The 18783-nt window shown below is 42.3% G+C and overlaps 1 protein-coding gene across 6 annotated transcripts in view; it reads left to right on the top strand.

Annotated features, from left to right (window-relative positions):
• Window positions 1–18783, top strand: part of AKAP13 (A-kinase anchoring protein 13) — a 345810-nt gene that overhangs the window by 276802 nt on the left and 50225 nt on the right. For all 6 annotated transcript variants that reach the window (XM_075345957.1, XM_075345960.1, XM_075345958.1 and 3 more), the window contains one exon: window positions 434–596. In XM_075345957.1, the coding sequence (XP_075202072.1) occupies window positions 434–596 (163 nt within the window). The remainder of the gene's footprint in view (window positions 1–433; window positions 597–18783) is intronic.

The raw sequence follows: 18783 nt of genomic DNA, 5'->3' as shown, positions 1-18783 counted from the left end.
CCACTTCCTTCCTCACTGACTTGCCTCTAGCGTCTGATGATTGCAGCTCCAGTATGAGGTGCTATGTCTGTGCGATGTAATTAGCGCCCACCCTCTGTAGATGTGGGGTCGGATCTAGCCTCAGGATGCCGTGGAGTAAATTTATTGACGTGCCCCAAATTCGGATAAGATATGTAGGATCGTGGCACGGTGAGGTAAGGTCCGGCTCCACGACTCTTCTCTAGTTCGGCCGGTCTGAGATTTCTGTAAAACCACTAGTTCTTTTTGTTACTTATGTAGGGTTTGGATTAGTTTTTTGTGTTTTCTACCATTGTAACCTGCTATTGCCACTTGTGAAATGTTGCTGTACTTTAATACAGAAGCACACATTGCGCTGTAGGTTTAGAAAAAAAATACTTGACTTTTTAACTTTTTGTCGTCTTCTGTTCCTCAGGAAAAGGAGAAATCCAAAGACAAAGAGAAGGAGCCAAGTGATAAAGGCAAAGAGAAGCACAAAAGCAATGGCCATACATTTGTCACTGCTGCCATGATGGACACCCTAACGTGCAAAAGCTGCGACAAGCCTTTCACCAAAAAACCTGGTTACGTGTGTCAAGGTAAGCGGCCAGCTGTTTACATCGCCTGCATTTGTCTTTAAGGGCTTGTTTTTAAGGAAATGGTTTCTCAACACGTGTGGGTAGGCATTTCCCTTTTATTGTTCGATTTGGACAGCACATGCCAGAAGAATATGTCTGTTATATATTGGGTGACTATTATGTGTGTATTATAGGAATGCAGCTCCACAACTAATAATCCTCACCAGAATACAGCCTTTACATTGAGGCAGGATGTGCACATTATACACTTCCTAATACACATTGGGTCTCATTTCTCAAAACAGATGAAAAATTGCGCTTGTCGCCTGTAATAGCCAATTGCAGTACAGCTTTCCTTACTCGGAGCGTTGACTTCATGACTTCAGCGCACACACTGCTGCAGCTAATCACTGAGCTCAGCATCTATGTCTATGATTGCCTGCAGTAGTGCTATGTGCTGTAGTCATTTCGTCACCGCTGTAGTTGGGGGAAAAAAAACTGCTGGCGACTGTAGAGCTGGCGCTGGACCTGGGGGATGAGTAAAGATCCATACGTGGCCATTCGATTTTTTTCCCCAGAAGAAGCTTACGCAGGCGAAACAAAGCATCCCTATACAGTGCCTAGAGGCTGCTGCCAAGTACTGGGCCTTTTGTCTCCTTTTCAACTGCGTTGTGGCACAGGTCTCCTAAAGTGAATGGGAAATGAAGCATGTTTCACCTCATACATTGCTTACATTTACCTGCTACCAGAGTAGATTTCAACTGTTCTGTAGAGGTTACTGGATCTTGCATTGATGACTTGTCTTACAGATCGGTGATTAGTCCTAAAGTCCCAGACAATCCCTTAAATTCACGAGAAATATCACTTATCCACATTTTCTGTGGCAGATTTTGTGGTGGATCCAAATAAATTCTGTGTTAAAAGTAGATCTTCTATAGATTCCATTTTATGAATTGGATAAAGATCTGCCGCATAAAGTAATGTGGGTTCATTTCTGTTGCTAAAATCCCTTTGCTTCCGCTGTAATGCAATGCATTTTCCTGACACACATACCTGTAGAAAATCCACAGTGTATCTTCCACACGTGACTTTACAGTACAGCTGAGATCTGATAGAGCAGTGTGGGGAAAAGGCTGTATTTTCTATTTGCCTTAACAAATTAAAGAAGTCAATGTTCACACGTGGGCCTTTTGTACCATTTTTTTTTTTTTTTGCAGCCAAAATGTTCTCTCTTTGCATTAATAAAGCTGCTTCTAAAATGCAGCTCTTTCCTATTGATTACATGGATGATTACATGTATGATTTGTCTACAGTGCAAAAAAGCAAAACGTTGAAAAAATTGACATATTGCAAACTTACCAAAAATGCTGCAATTCTCAAACTCAAGGCAGGAAATAAACAAGCCTGTGCATGGGATTACTGAAATGTCCTAGCTTTTGCAATTCCTGTAAAATGCCGCTTTTCTATAGAAAAAAAAAACAAAACTGCAAAAAGTCACGTATGAACTTGACCTTTAGTCATTTGTGGTTCAGTTCCTCCTCCTTTCTAAGATCTCTAGTAGCTGTCAGTATATAGAAACGCTTGCCTGGGTCATGACTTTTGTCTGCTTCTAATGCAAAAGTGGGTATATGTTCCTATCTCCGTAATATTCTGAGCGAAGTACACATACTACTACAATCTATGTGCCCACGGGGGAAAGTGTAACGCGGTTATATCCGCAGGACATTCCGCAGGAGCGCCCAGAAAACCGCAGCACAACTTTGTCTGTTTCAATGCTGCGGTTTATTTGCGGAATGTCGTGCGGCTATCCTGCGGGCATTCTGCGTTGAGGCTACAGTACCATGGCTTCGGCACTGCATCCTCAATGCAGAACAAGTGCTGCAGTGATCAGGGGAGTTCATACTTACCTCCATCACACAGCACTTCTCTCCGGCGTCTGTCAGCATCTCTACACTGTGCAGGAGAAGGTGGGCGGGCCTGAACTAGCTCTGGCTGTCACATGACCGGAGCTCGTGCAGGCCCCGCCCACCTCCTCCTTTCTGCTCATGGATCCACCGCACTCCAGCCTCCGAGGGAAAGCCGGGTGTCTGCTATCAAGGCATGTAAGCATGGGACCATCCGCAGGTAAACCCACAGGAATAATTGACATGCAATTATGTGCGGCTGCGGGATATCCGCAACATATTCCGCAGTCGCACATTCCGCAACGTGGGCACAGACACTCCCCATGTCCCATAGGATAACATGGGGAGTGTCTGTACATGCTAAAACCTGCAGATTTATCTGGAAAATCCAGATAAAGCCGCAGGTTTTCCGCAGCAAAATCCGCAGAAGAAAGCTCCCGTGGGCACATGGCCTTAGGGTGGCTTTGCACACTACGACATCGCAGGTGCGATGTCGGTGGGGTCAAATTGAAAGTGACGCATATCCGGCATCGCATGCGACATCTTAGTGTGTAAAGCCTAGATGATACGATTAACGAGCGCAAAATCGTCGTAATCGTATCATCGGTGCAGCGTCGGCGTAATCCATAATTACGCTGACGCGACGGTCCGATATTGTTCCTCGTTCCTGCGGCAGCACACATCGCTGTGTGTGAAGCCGCAGGAGCGAGGAACATCTCCTACCGGCGTCACCACGGCTTCCGTAGGATATGCGGAAGGAAGGAGGTGGGCAGGATGTTTACATCCTGCTCATCTCCGCCCCTCCGCCGCTATTGGCCGCCTGCCGTGTGACGTCGCTATGACGCCGCACGACCCGCCCCCTTAGGAAGGAAGCGGGTCGCCAGCCACAGCGACGGTCGCAGGGCGGGTGAGTGCGTGTGAAGCTGGCGTAGCGATAATTTTCGCTACGCCAGCTATCACACGATATTGTACCTGCGACGGGGGCGGGGACTATCGCATGCGACATCGCAGCATCGGCTTGCGACATCGCAGCATCGGCTTGCGACATCGCAGCATCGGCTTGCGACATCGCAGCATCGGCTTGCGACATCGCAGCATCGGCTTGCGACATCGCAGCATCGGCTTGCGATGTCGCAACGTGCAAAGCCCGCCTTAGACTTAAAGGGGTTGTCAGGTCTTAAGCTACAAGTCTGCAGTAACTTTGCGACAACAGACTTGTGAATCGTCACATCGTGCACACTGCGCACTGTGAGGATTCTCCTATGCGCGAGATGTGAGGATTACAAGTCTGCAGTCACACTGTGACTTCAGGCATGTATTTTAAGACAAAGCAACCTATTTATTAGCGCTGTTCCTGCGGTTGTTCATAGGTGTTTGCTGCATTATAGTGTTTTGAAAAAGTATTCCTACCCCGTGAACTTTTCCACAAACTTAAATTTATTTTGTTGGGATTTTGTGATACACTGACTCTTTACAAGTATTTGTGAAGTGTACAGGAAATGATACTTGGTTCTTCAAAATATTTAACAATATGAATCTTAAAAGTTTGATGTGCTTTTGTGTTTAGCCCCATGGGTCAATACTTTATAGGACCACCATTTGCTGCAGTTAATATTGCAAGTGTTTTGAGGTATGTCTCTACCAGCTTTGTACATCTAGAGGATGACATTATGCCCATTCTTCTTTGAAAAATAGCTGTAACTCATGGAGATTAGATGGAGAGCATCTGTGAACAACAATTTTTGAACTCCTGTCACAGATTCTCAATATGATTTAGGTCTGGACTTTGACTGGAACATTCACACAGATGAATATGCTTTGATCTAAACCATTCATTGTAGCTGTGGCAGTATATTTAGGGTCGTTGTCATGCTGGAGGTGAACCTAGTTCCCAATGTCAACTTTTTTGCAGCTTTGAACAGGTTCTCCTTAAGGGCTGCACTGTAGCTCCATCTTTCTTTTCATGAACTCTGAAAAGTTTCCCGATCCCTGCTGAAGCAAAGCATCTCCACAGCATGATGCTGCCACCACCATGTATGACGATGGGGATGGTGTACTTAGGGTGATGTGCAGTGACCGTTTTCTGCCACACACAGCATTTTTCATTTAACCCAAAAAGGTCTACTTTGGTCTCATCTGTCCAGAGCACCTTATTCCACTTGCTAGATGTGTTCCCTATGTGGCTTTTTGAAAACTTCAACTTTTTATTGCCTGCCTTCAAAAAATTAAATGGCTTTCTTGTTGCCACTTTTTGATAAAGTACAGATTTGTGAAGTATACGACTAATAGTTGTTCTGTTGACAGATTCTCCCACTTGAGCTGTGTACCTTGGCAGCTCCTCCAGAGCCAGTGACCATGGGCCTCTTACCTGCTTCTTTAGTTAGTGCTTTCTTTGTCTGGGATGCCAGCTTAGGTGGGTGTCCATGTGTTGCTAGGTTTGCAGTTGTGTAATACAACCTTCCATTTTTGGCTGATGGATTGAACAGTGCTCCGTTAAATGTTAACAGCTTGTGCCATTTTTTTTGTATCATCTAACCCTGTTTTCTTCTTTTCCCACAACTTTATCTTTGACCTGTCTGGTGTGTTCCTTGGTTTTCATGATGTTGTTTATCCCTAATGTTCTCAAACAAACCTCTGAGGTCTTCACAGGACAATTGACACTATACTGAGAATAAATTCTACACAGGTGGACTCAATTTACTAATTAGGTGACTTCTGGAGACAGTTGGTCACTCAAAAGTTTTATTTAGGGGTACCAGACTACAGGGGGCCGAACACAAATGCACATCACAGTTTTCAGATTTATATTTTTAAAATATTTAGAAAACCATGTATAATTTCCTTTACATTTCAGAAATACGTGTTACTTAGTGTTGGTCTAGCACATAAAATCCCAATAAAATACATTTAAGTTTGTGGGTGTAACGTGAAATTGTGGAAAAGTTCATGATGTTTGAATAATTTTTTAAGGATTATATATAAACCCAAAAACTGTACTTCGGCTGCATATATGTATTTCTAGATATTTGTTTCATTGTGTTCTTTAAAAGTGATTCATAGTGTTTCTTTGATCATCAGATACAGTCTGTACAAATACAATCACTGTGTTAGACAGGTTTGGTTACAATTATGTAACATCGATACATGTGTGGAAACAGCGGCTTGTGTTTATTCTGTTTTTATGATCTAATTTTACATTCAATTACCAGACTATTAACCTTTTAATGCTTTTTGAGGTACAGTATTTGTCAAAAGTAAGGATGCACATGTTCATGCAGTGGTTTTCCTTGTTCTTATTGGAATGTGCACATTGTTGTTGTTTACATTGTTGATTCAGTCTGAAGGCAGCAACAACACAAATTTACATATAAGCAAAGATTAATGAAATATTTGTGAAACAAACCAGAATGTGTTAATTCTTAAATTCCTCAAAGTATCCCCCTTTTACTCTGAGGACACTTTTACACCCCCATCTGATCTTCAGCGCCTCTATTAGAATGGATGGAGAGGCAGCGTGTGTTTTAAACCGGAGTACACTCCTTTTAAGCATTACTCTATCCCTTATCATGCAAAGGTCAATTTTGAGTAATGCGCTACTGGACAGTAGTGGTCTTCATACAATCTCCTGTCTGGCCAAGAAATTGATTTTGAGAAGCTTCCCCCCCCCCCACCCCCTCTAATAACTTCGCATTCTATATTGATGTACAGTGGAACCTTGATTTACGAGAACAATCCGTTCTGGGAGTGTACTTGTAAACCAAGTTACTCGTCTAGCAAAGCAAAATTTCCCATAGGAAATAATGCCAGCTCAGACAATTTGTTCCACAACTTGTTCAATGTCCCATCCTGGTACCCTATTGTGCCATTCCACACACGCACACACACATATTATGCTCACCTTACCTCCCGTTCCCTCGCCGGCCTCCTGGTTCTTGTAGTTCGCCGATACTTGATGTGTATCGGGTAACCATCACGACCGATGCCGGAGCTGCTTCTGTCAGCTGCTTCTAAATGGCAGCGCGCTGACCAATCAGAGGCCAGTGGCTCCTGCCTTTGACGTCAGCTGGCAGTGCAAGCTCCGTCATCGATCGCGATGGTTACCCGATACACATTCTGTACCAGCAAACTAAAAGAACCTGTAGGCCGGCAAGGGAACGGATGGTAAGGTGGGCATAATATGTATGTGTGTGTGTTTGTGAGTGTTTGTGCGGACTGCAAGAGCGGGTCAGAGCATGGTGAAAGTACGGAACCGGAAGTGTGTGCGGTGAGTATTTGCTCGTACAGCAAAGCTTGCTCGTAAACTGAGTTACAAATTTACAGCAAGCTTTGCTCGTATAGCAAAATACTCGCACACCAAGTTACTCGTAAACTGAGGTTCCACTGTACTTTATTTTTTATTTTCCAAACTACTAGAACAAGGGGGGAATAACTATAATAGATTCAGGACTTAAAATCACACCCAGGACTCAAGCCCTGGAGCTGAGATGTCCCAAAAGTTTCTTCTGGCCTGTACGAGAAGGCCAATACTATTAGCCTATGTGCACACACTGAGTATTTGGTGCAGAAATTTTCTGCAACAAATCTGCATATTCTGGGAGAAAAATGCACCAAAAACAAGGTGCATTTTTGCCTCCTTTTGGTTTGTTTTTTGCTATGCGGTTTTTATAATGAAGTCCATGGGTGGAAGGGCTGAAAAATGCAGGCAAAAACGCACCAAAAATTGACATACTGCAGATTATTTTCTGCAGCAAGTCTGCTAGGTAGAAATAAGCAACGTTCACACAATACTTCAGAATTCCTATTGACTTTGCTGGTATAAGGATAGACATGACGTTTTGTGACAAAATTGCACCAACACTTCAAAAAACAAACTATGTACATGGCCTTAAAGATCCATGATGGTTGGAAGCCCTATTGAAGATTCTGCAAAGGGGCCCAGGTGTTTCAAGTTACGCTACTGACCATCCCTATTATCTTCTCCTCGACTCAGACCGGTTTCCCTGTCCCTAGTGCCAAAAAATATCCCCACAACATGATGCTGCCATCTCCATTTTTCACTGTGGGGATGGTGTTCTTGGGGTGTTGGTCTGTGTTTGTTTTGCGCCAGACATAGGGTTTACCTTGGTGGTCAAAAAGTTCAATTTTGGTTTCATCTGACGATCGCATCTTCCTCCCTATCTTTTGGGAGTCTCCTACATGTCTTTTGAAAAAAATCAAAATGAGCCTTACAATTTTTGGCTGTAAGTAAAGGCTTTTTTTCCGACCACTCTTCCATAAAGGTCAGCTCTATGTCGTGTATGGCTTATTTTGGTCGTATGGATAGATACTCCAGTCTCTGCTTAGGAACACTGCAGCTCCTTCAGGGTTACCTTTGTCTCTGTGCTGCATCTCTTATTAATGCCCTCCTTGCTCAGGGTGAGAGTTTTGGTAGGCGGCCCCCCTCTTAGCAGGTTTGTTGTGGTACCATGTTCTTTCCATTGGTGGTTAATAGATTTGATGGTGCTCCTGGCCATCATCAGAGATTGGGATGTTTTTTTAGATTCCAACCCCAACTTGTACTTCTCAACAACTTTGTCTCTGACTTGTTTGGAGATCTCCTTGATCTTTGTGGCGTTTTGGTTAGTGGTGCCTCTTGTTTAATGGTGTTTCAGCCTCTTTGGCCTTTCAAAAAAGGTGATTACATACTGACCGACCCTGGGACATTTAGATTGCACATAGGTAGACTTCCTTTCACTAAGCATGCGACTTATGAAGGTAATTGCTTCAACTGAAAATGTTTAGGGGCTTCATAGCAAATGGGTTAAATACATACGCACATTGCAATCTTTATTTTTGTAATTTTTGGCTACATTTTTTTTCATTTACTTCCCCTACTTAAATATTTAGTTGTTCTTATTTAGACTATTTAGTGCTGATGCTTCACACACAAATCAGATTACAAGAATATTTAAACCAGACTGTAATGTAACAATTTTATGTGTCCAATGTGTATAGATGTGTACTGTGTGTATAGAAGTGTATAGATTTGTACTGTGTATATATGTCTGCATAGATATGCAATGTGTATATAGGTGTTCGGTGTATATTTGTATATATTTCTACTGGGTATATATGTGTAATGTGTATATTTGTGTACGGTGGGTATATGTATGTGTATATGTGTATATGTATGTATATATGTGTGTGTGTGTGTGTGTATATATATATATATATATATATATATATATATATATATATATATGATATATATATAATATATACACACACATTATATAATTATAATTTGTATATATGTGTACATGGGTCTGCCGCGTCGGCTGTGTGGGGTGGGTGGTAGCAGCGCTCTCTCCAGATGGGGTACACACCACATATCCTGTTGGTCATGTTAGACTCTCTTTAGATACCGTTTATGTATCACACATTAGATCTTAGTCAGAGAACCTGGTGAAATTGATGTTGTATTTCCGGCTCTGGTACAGAGTAGGTGGCTTTGTTCATGACAAATCCCTATATTTTGGCAAGTGGAAATCCCTGTGTTTCACTGTGTGGAAGCGTGTGCATATACGTATGAAGTGTGCGCTCCACCTCCTGTGACTGCTGTGTGAAGAATGTCAGTCTGGATACACACAGACACTGATCACCCGGCTCACAGGTACTGAGACCCTGCAGAGAATGCGGCTGGATCGCGTCTATGGGGAGAGTAAGTGCCCAGATCTTCCAGTCCCTGCACATAAAAGGCTTCTGTAGTTACTTTGGACTCACTAGAAAGCAGCGTTTCCCTTGTAGTGTGACTGTTTGACTTCTGGAGAATTTGCTGGTAACAAAAGCCTCATGCTTCACAGATGCTCCGTACTTACTAATGTAGCAGTGTTGTCATTTGGCGTAGCGCATCATAATATCACAATGTTATCTGTGGTTCTCCTTAAGACTGAATGTAAAGAGTCACAAGTTCAGCTCTGCTACATCGTTACAAGCTGCCGTGTTTATGAGGGGAAGGTGGATTTCTCTGTGATGACGTGACGCTGTAGGCATTTTTCTGATATACTTCACATGGATCCAACGGAATGAAAAGGGCTCTTGATCGAACAACTCCTCGGTGGGGTAGAGCACTTCTACACGCCGGCCAACGTCTTTCCTGCATTCATGGGTATGAGGTCTGGTTGGATTTGTGTAGTCTATGGATTGTAGACGGTACAGACTGTGTACAAGTTATAGAAACTCGCTAACTGCTTTGACTTCTGTTACTGTACATTGGGCAATGGGGATTTTTATATTCATTACCTGCAAATTTGTTTTACTGGGTTTGCCTTTTCTTTATATAGAAGCGATTCCATGGCACTTCTGTGTAGAGGTATTGTGGAAAAAATACCATGTGGTAAACATTTCCATAACAGAAGTTAGAGGCTATCCGAGCTATATTATTATTACTATGAGCCTCAGTTTTCTGTATATCCAGACATAATCATGTGTACAGCCTTTTTTTAAACCTGCTTTGATTTCCAGTTATCACTTCCCCAATATTGACTCCTCTAGGGCTTTCTTTACCCTTCTTTACCATTGATTTCTACTGAATGCATCTTCCAGTAGTTCTAATGCTGTCAGTCGACACTGCTCCAAAGAATGTAATGACCTGTCTAATAAAACATCTTATAGCCAGGATGGAGCACAGCTCAGCTATGTTATGCCAAACATACTACTGATGGCCATACATTTGCACCTAATAACCCGGTCTTATAGAACTCTGATGCACCTATGACCCTGCCTAATAAAACATACTCTCACCGCATTCTCATTACTCTAACAGTCATGTTGTGTAGCACAGCTCAGCTATTCTGTGCTCTGCTGTGCTATACATGCAGGGAAAAGCATGGGCAGTGCTCTGAAGATCCCTATAAAACACCAATGAAATATGGACTTTGTAAGTGGTAATAAATATGTATATCGATCAAATAGTAGGTCACAGTGACTGCATTCAAATCTATGAATCATCATCCATATAAATAAAAATTGTCCATACTGAGCTCTATATATCAGGAAGCACATAGGAGTGCTGAGGGAGGGGCCTGCAGCACTAAGGAAAAGCAGAGTTCTGCTGAAAAATGTAGTCTTAGCAGATAAAAATAAGACCATTCCATCAGCTTTGTGTCTCCGATTTTGCAAGTTCTCCCACCTCCAAAAAATGAAGAGGTCTGTACATTTCAGCTGTGACAGAATCCCCCAAAAATTCCAGAAAATCGCATTGTATGATTTTTAAATAATTTGCATTTTATTGCATGAAATAAGTATTTGATCACCTAGCAACCTGCAAGAATTCTGGCTTTTCCAGCTGTTTTTTTTTTCTTTAAGAAGCCCTCATACTCTGCACTCATTACCTGTATTAATTGCCCCTGTTTGAACCTTTTAGGCTGCTTTCACACATCCGGTTTTTCCTGAGCGGTACAATACGGCGCTTTGCAGAAAAAATGCAACCGTTTTTTTTTTGCTGCCGGTTGCGTTTCTTCCGCATAGACTTGCATTAGCGCCGTATTGTGCCACATGGCCTTGCGTTGCGTCCGGTTTTCGCCGGATGCGGCATATTTAGCCCATGCGGCGGCCGGATTGAACGTTGCCTGGCACGTTTTTTGTGCGGCGAAAAAAACGCATCACGCCGGATCTGGCGTGATGCGGCGCAATTTACAATGCAAGCCTATGGACGCCGGATGCGGCGTCCTGCGGCAAAAAACACATCTGGCTGCCGGATGCGTTTTTTTGAACTGCGCATGCTCAGTATCAAGCTGCATCCGTCAAAAAACGGACGGGCCACATGGAAAAACTTCTGCAACGGATCCATTTTTTCGCCACATCTGTTGCATAGGTTTTTGAGCCGGATTGATCCGCACTGCAAAAACCGGATGTGTGAAAGCAGCCTTATCTGTATAAAAGACAACTGTTCACACACTCAATCACACTCCAACCTCTCCACCATGGCCAAGACCAAAGAGCTGTCTACAGACACCAGGGACAAAGTTGTACCCCTGCACAAGCCTGATGGGCTATAGGACATAGGCAAGCAGCTTGATGAGAAGTCAACAACTGTTCACGCAATTATTAGAAAATGGAAGAAAAAAAAGATGACTGTCAGTCTTAATGGGTCTGGGGCTCCATGTAAGATCTCACCACATACACTTTCTAAAAAGAAACACATGCATGTTTTTCTCACTGTCTGACCTGAAATGAGAATAAACCTTTCTTGTTTTTAGGTGGATTGGGATTACCAAAATTATTTATATTTGCCAAATGCCAGAATGAGAGAGAGTGAATGTTTTAAGGCATTTTTGTTGCTTTTTGCAAAGTCAAAAGTTTACATACATTTCATTAGTATTTAGAACCATTGCCCTTGATGTTTGACCCAAGTCATACAGTTTTTGAATATCCTTCCACAAGCTTCCTACAATAGTTGGTAGGAATTTGGGTCTATTCCTCCTGACAGAACTGGTGTAACTGAGCCATGTTTGTAGGTCACCTTGCTCGCGCCTGCCTTTTCAGCTTTACCCATACATTTTCAATAGGATTAGGATCAGGGCTTTGTGATGGCCACTCCAGAACATTGACTTTGATACTCTTAAGCCACTTTGCAACCAGTTTGGCAGTATGCTTCGGGTCATTGTCCATTTAGAAGACCCATTTCCAACCAAGCTTTAAGCTCATGGCTGATGTCTTGAGATGTTGCTTCAGTATTGCCACATAATCATCTTTCTTCATGATGCCTTCTATTTTGTGAAGTGCACCAGTCCCACCTGCAGCAAAACAACCCCACAACATGATGCTCACAACCCTGTGTTTCACAGTTGGGATGTTGTTCTTAAGCTTAAAAGCTTCTCCCTTTTTCCTCGAAATGGAACAATGGTCATTATGGCCAAACAGTTCAATTTTAGTTTCTTCAGACGACATGACAGGTCTCCAGTAATTAAGGTCTTTGTTCCTGTGTGCATTTGCAAACATTAATTGGGCTCTTTTATGTTTCTTTTGGAGTAATGGCGGCTTCCGGGCAGAGTGGCCTTTCAGCCCATGTTGATACAGCACTTGTTTCACTGTGGATAATGACACAATCTTACCAGCTTCCACCAGCATCTTCACAAAGTATTTTGCTTTTGTTCTTGGGTTGATATGCACATGTCTGACCAAAGCACGGTCATCTCTGGTACACAGAACCCATCTCCTTCCTGAGCGGTATGATGGACATTCCCATTTTGTTTGTACTTGCATATAATTGTTTGTACAGATCAACGAGGCACCTTCGCATATCTGGAAATTGCACCCAAGGATGAACCAAACTTGTCCTGAGATATTGGCGGATTTCTTTTGACTTTCCCATGATGCTACACAAAGAAGCAGTGTATTTTAGGTTTGCATTAAAATACACCCCCAGGTGTGTCTCTAATTAACTCAGATGTTGCCAATAAACCTATCAGAAGCTTCCAAAGACATGACATCATCATATGGGCTGTCTCATATTGTTTCAGGACATAGTACTGTTAGTGTATGTAAACGTTTGACTTTTCAGAAAGTAATAAAAACGCCTTAGCACAATCTCTCTCTCTCCCTCCCCCCATAGGCTTCTTACTGAGTGTGAACAGCACTTTGGAGCTCTAGCTTAGTGTCTGTGACCTGTTCCTCATGGTCTGTGGGGGTCTGCATATCTCCTGTGTGTGGTGTATGTTCCACTGTATACATTATCGCACATTGTATTGTAATCCAGGTTTCTTAACTGTCTTCATGCTATTATACAAATATTCAGATGTAGGCAGCAGACCGGTTGTATGATAAGATTGATCGGGATCGGTGACTCCGTTTTTGTCTGTATACTTTTGCTCTGGGACTTCTTCCCACTACTGTACTTAATTATGAAGTAGTATTTCTTTCCATTTCATATATAGAGTTAACTTTGTGCTGAGCATTTCCAGTATTCAGCTGTTTGAGGAACAACACTGAAGTTGATATGAGATCCCCGTGTTACGGGTTTTTGGCTTTTCTGTATCATACTGTAGATTAAGTGTGTGTTTTTTGTTTGTTTTTTTTGTTTTTGTTACATAGAATAACATTAAAAACAGTCTGGATAGGCCTAGCCCAGTCGTTGTCACTTGCTATAATTAGGCTGTGCTCACATAGCGTTTTCAGTAAAATCTCCGGATGCGGTTGCTGAAATTAAGCCCCCATCAATTACAATGGTAATTTTAGTTATTCTATCACTTCACAATGTAGGATATTTTGGAAACTTTAAGGCTGGGGCCACACAAGCGTATGGCATCAGATGCGACTCTCAGCTCCTGCTGTGCCGCAATTGTAAGCAGAGTGTCATGCCACTGTGACACGATCCTGCAATCAGATCACAGCGGTGGAGGAGAGGGAGGGATTAATCTCCCTATCTTGTCCATTGCAAGCTGATGTGTATATCGCACTGCACTCTGGTGTCATGCGAGTGCAGTTCGATGTTTCACTAGCAACCATAGACTTGTATGGGTGCGAGTGAAAACTGTTGCGACTGTTTTCTCGGTCCGATTAGATGGGAGCGACCCCATAGAGCAACATTAGTCCATGTGGAATGCGATTTTTTTTTTTTTTTTATTTATTTTTTTATATTACTTTCCATTCGGACCATTTTCCTCACCGTGTGTCCTAGCCTTAACTATTGCGATATCACATGACCAGAACAAAGTGCAATCCTCTGTAAGCAAAAAAAAAAATACAAATAAATGTTTCTATTACGCTGCAAGATGCAAAGTTGTTAAAAAGGATCGTTCACGTGGCATAAATATGTAACTGTCCTTTAGTTCGTACACTTCTGCATTCTTGAGACATGGACCCTTTCAAGCATTTAAGTCTAGTCTTGTAAGCCAACTAGGAGTGGTCCTCAAGAAGAGAGCCCTAAAGAAGAGAGTCTCGTCCATTTAGCTAAAAAGTCTATTTACTTACAGGGCAGAGGAGGGCATATCTCCAAATGGAGAGGCGCCAAAAAAAATATATACCATAACTGGTGGAGGAAGGTTGAGCTAGAGATGGACGTGGGTCTTTTTTCAATCTAAGTAACTATGTAAAAACAAAAGTAAACTACCAGATTCAGTACAGTGGCAAATATACCAGGAAAAAATGACCTTTATGTAAAGTGACAGCTTCTCTTTAAAAACTTTCACATTGATACATAAAGTATATTAGAAAATTGCACCACTGTTTGGAATTATTTTAATAGCCGATAGACCCTGGCACCGCCCTGTATTAGGACACGTTGAGTTTTACTGCTATCTGTACTATCTGCCATCATGGTGACCTGTTCTTTGCTCTTCCTTATTGTTGTTCATATAAATTTCTCTATTACATAGCAAATCTGTCTAACAGGGCACTTTTATTGTCTGGAATGTAGCTCTTGGTCACGGCACTTGTTGTGTAATTTTCTAGGTAACCTGAGTTGATTTTGACTTTTATTGCTATTACATGTAAAAAAAAGGTCAGTCTAGGCTTTGTTTTCCCGGTGTCGCTGCACTGTCCATACATTTGATCTACTTGCTTTCTTTATATTCTATCTGTTTATGGCCAAGGTATTTTCACTATAAGTGATTTAATTGGGGTAAAATATATTTATTATGGCCCTGATATATGAAGGGGATATAAAAAGACAAAAAAGTTTTGTCATTCGACAAAAATTATGCTAACAATCATTTCAGAACTTTTTCCAACTGTAACGTCAGCCATATTCTGCACAAATCCACTGAGAAATCATTTTGAGGGAAGATAAAAAATAACAGCTAAAATAATGTTGTTGCAAAAGTGTGAACACCCTCATAATCAGGGATGTGGTTGTATTTAAACTCATGTTAAATTGAAGTCTGTACACTGCTGCCATCATTTACTGTGATTCTGATTAAATCTATATAAGGGTTAGCTGTTCTATTAGGATTTTCCTGACATTTTTTGTTTATTGCATTTTACAGCAAACATAGAATAATGGTGTGTAAACAGCTTACAGCACAGCAAAGGGATCTCATTTTGTAAAGTGATCAGTCAGAAGAAGGGTGCACAACAGTTTTCCAAGGCATTACAGTGCCTTGAAAGATTATTCGTACTCCGTTAACTTTCACGTTACCCCCACAAATGTAAATGTATTGTATTGGTATTTTATGTGATATTTCAACACACAGTATCAAGTATTTTGAAGTGTATAGAAAATGAAAATATAAATATTTAAAAAATATAAATCTGAAAATTGTGATGTGCATTTGTATGCAGCCCCCCCCCCCCCCCCCACCGTGTAAGACCACCTTTCACTGCAATTACTGCTGCAAGCATTTTGGGGTATGTCTACCACCTTTGCACAACATTTTTGCACATTCTTCTTTGCTATAGTTCAGTGAGATTGGATGCAGTCATCTGTGAGCAGCAATCAAGTATTGCTAAAGATTCTCAATAGGATTTATACCTGGACTGTGACTAAGCCATTCACACACATGTATATGCTTTGATCTAAACCCTTCCATTGAAGTCTCTGGCAGTATGTTTAGGGTTATTTTCCTGCTGGAAGGTAAACTTTCACCTCAGTATCAAGTCTTTTGAAGCCTCTAAAGCCTGCTTTACACGGGACGACCGATCGTGCGATTTCACGATCGATCGCACCCGCACCCGTCGTTTGTGCGTCACGGGCAATTGATTGCCTGTGCCGCACAAAGTCGCAAACCCCCCGTCACACGTACTTGCCTCCCATGCCACATCGCTGAGGGCGGCGAACATCCACTTCCTGAAGTGGGAGGGATGTTCGGCGTCACAGCGACGTCACACGGCGGCCGGCCAATAGAGGCGGAGATGAGCGGAATGTAAACATCCCGCTCACCTCCTTCTTTCCGCATAGCCGGCGGGTGCCGCGGGACGGAGGTAAGCTGCTGTTCATCGTTCCCGTGGTGTCACCCCGGGAACGATGAGCAACCGGCGCCATTTTAATTAAACGAGATTATGAAACCGAGCGACGACTACACGACTCACGATTTGTGAGCGATACTGCGTTGCTCGGAGGTGTCACACAGCTCGACGTCGCAAGCGATGCCGGATGTGCGTCACAAAAACCGTGACCCCGATAATCTATCGCACGATAGATCGTCTCGTGTAAAGCACCCTTAACAGATTTTCCTCCAGAATTTCCCTGTATTTAGCTCCATCTATCTTCCCTGCCCCTGCTGAAGAAAAGCGTCCTCCACAGCATGATGAGCCAACCTTCATCTTCGGCAGTAGGCATGGTATTTTCATGGTGATATGTAGTGTTTGTTTTCTGCCACACATAATGCTGTATATTTAGCCAATAAAATTCTACTTTGGTCTCATCTAGTTGTCTCTCCTACCTGACTTTTTGCAAACTATAAATGGGACTTACGGCTTTTTTGTTGACACTCTTCTAGAAAGGCCAGATTTGTGGAATATACGATTTATAGTTGTCTTGTGGACAGATTCTCCCACCTGAGCTTTGACTCTCTGCAACTCCTCTAGCGTAACCATGAGCTGCTTCGCTAATAAGTGCTCTACTAGGTTGGGATGTCAGTTTAGGTGGACAGTCATTTCTTTGTAGGTTTGCTGTTGTGCATACTCCTTCCATGTTTGGATGGATTTATCAGTGGCCTGTTAGATTGTCAGATCGTGGCCTATTTTTTATGACCAAACCCTGCTTTTACTTTTCTCTGAACCTTTATCTCTGAACTATCTGGTGTGTTCCTTGGTTTTCATGATGCTGTTTGATGCCCCCTTCAGCCCCGGGGCACTTTCCGTTTTTGCGTTTTTGTTTTTTGCTCCCCTTCTTCCGAGAGCCGTTAATTTTTTATTTTTCCGTCAATCTTGCCATATGAGGGCTTGTTTTTTGCGGGACAAGTTGTACTTTTAAATGAAACCATAAGTTTTACCATATGGTGTACTGGAAAGCAGCAAAAAAATTCCAAGTGTGGAAAAATTGCAAAAAAAGTGTGATGGCACAATAGTTTTTGGGATGTTTTATTCACGGTGTTCACTATATGATAAAACTGATGTGTGGGTATGATGCCTGAGGTCGGTGCGAGTTTGTAGACACCAAACATGTATAGGTTTACTTGTATCTAAGGGGTTAAAAAAAATTCACAAGTTTGTCCAATAAAAGTGGCGCACGTTTTGCGCCATTTTCCGAAACACGTAGCGTTCTTATTTTTTGGGATCTATGGCTCAGTGACGGCTTATTTTTTGCGTCTCGAGCTGATGTTTCTAATGGTAGCATTTTTGCGCAGATGCTACGTTTTGATCGCCTGTTATTACATTTTGCGTAAAACTTGCGGCGACCAAAAAACGTAATTTTGGCGTTTGGAATTTTTTTGCCACTACGCCGTTTACCAATCAGATTAATTGATTTTATATTTTGATAGATCGGGCATTTCTGAACGCGGCGATACCAAATATGTGTATATTTATTTATTTTTTAACCCTTTAATTTTCAATGGGGGGAAAGAGGGGTGATTTGAACTTTTAGGTTTTTGTTTTTTTTTTAATTTTTTAAAACTTTTTTTTTTACTTTTTTTATTTTATTTTACTAGTCCCCCTAGGGGGCTATAGCGATCAGCAATCCGATTGCTGATCGCTATCTGCTGATCACAGCTAGACCGCTGTAAACAGCAGAAATAGTCACTTTCTTTCTTCCTCTGCTCCGTGCCGAGGAAGAATGAAAGTGAAACTTCGTAGCACCAGGCGTCATCACATGACCCTGTGCTACGATGGCAACCACCGAACGTCACGTGATCACTCACGTGACGTCCGGAGGGGGCGGCGGTAAGTAAAAAAGATGGCCGCGCGCATATAGATCTCGCTGCCAGACTTTGGCAGCGAGATCTAAGGGGTTAATGTTCCGGGTGGAATGCGATTCCACTCGGAACATGTAGGCACACATGTCAGCTGTTGAAAATAGCTGATGTGTGCCGATCCACGCCGCCTGCCCGCGGCAGGGGGCGGGGCTTACCGGGACACGATCCATGACGGATATAACCGTCCATGGTCGTGAAGGGGTTAATGTTCTCAGACAACCCTCTGAGGTCTTCACAGAACAGCTGTAGTTATACTGAGAATAAATTACCGTACACCCAGTTGGGCTCTATTTACTAATTAGATGACTTCTGGAGGAAAGTGGTCTCTCAAGATTTTGTTTAGGGATTTCAGACTACAGGGGACTGAATACAAATGTACATCAAAATTTTTAGGTTTATATTTGTAAAATATTTCAAAAACTATTTATCATTTCTTTTAAACTTCACAAATACTTGCTATTTTGTAGTATT

This window comes from Anomaloglossus baeobatrachus, chromosome 4, assembly GCF_048569485.1.
Source record: "Anomaloglossus baeobatrachus isolate aAnoBae1 chromosome 4, aAnoBae1.hap1, whole genome shotgun sequence".
Classification (NCBI taxonomy): domain Eukaryota; kingdom Metazoa; phylum Chordata; class Amphibia; order Anura; family Aromobatidae; genus Anomaloglossus; species Anomaloglossus baeobatrachus.
Note: the sequence above shows the minus strand (reverse complement) of the source record. Positions and strands in the feature narration are given on the sequence as shown.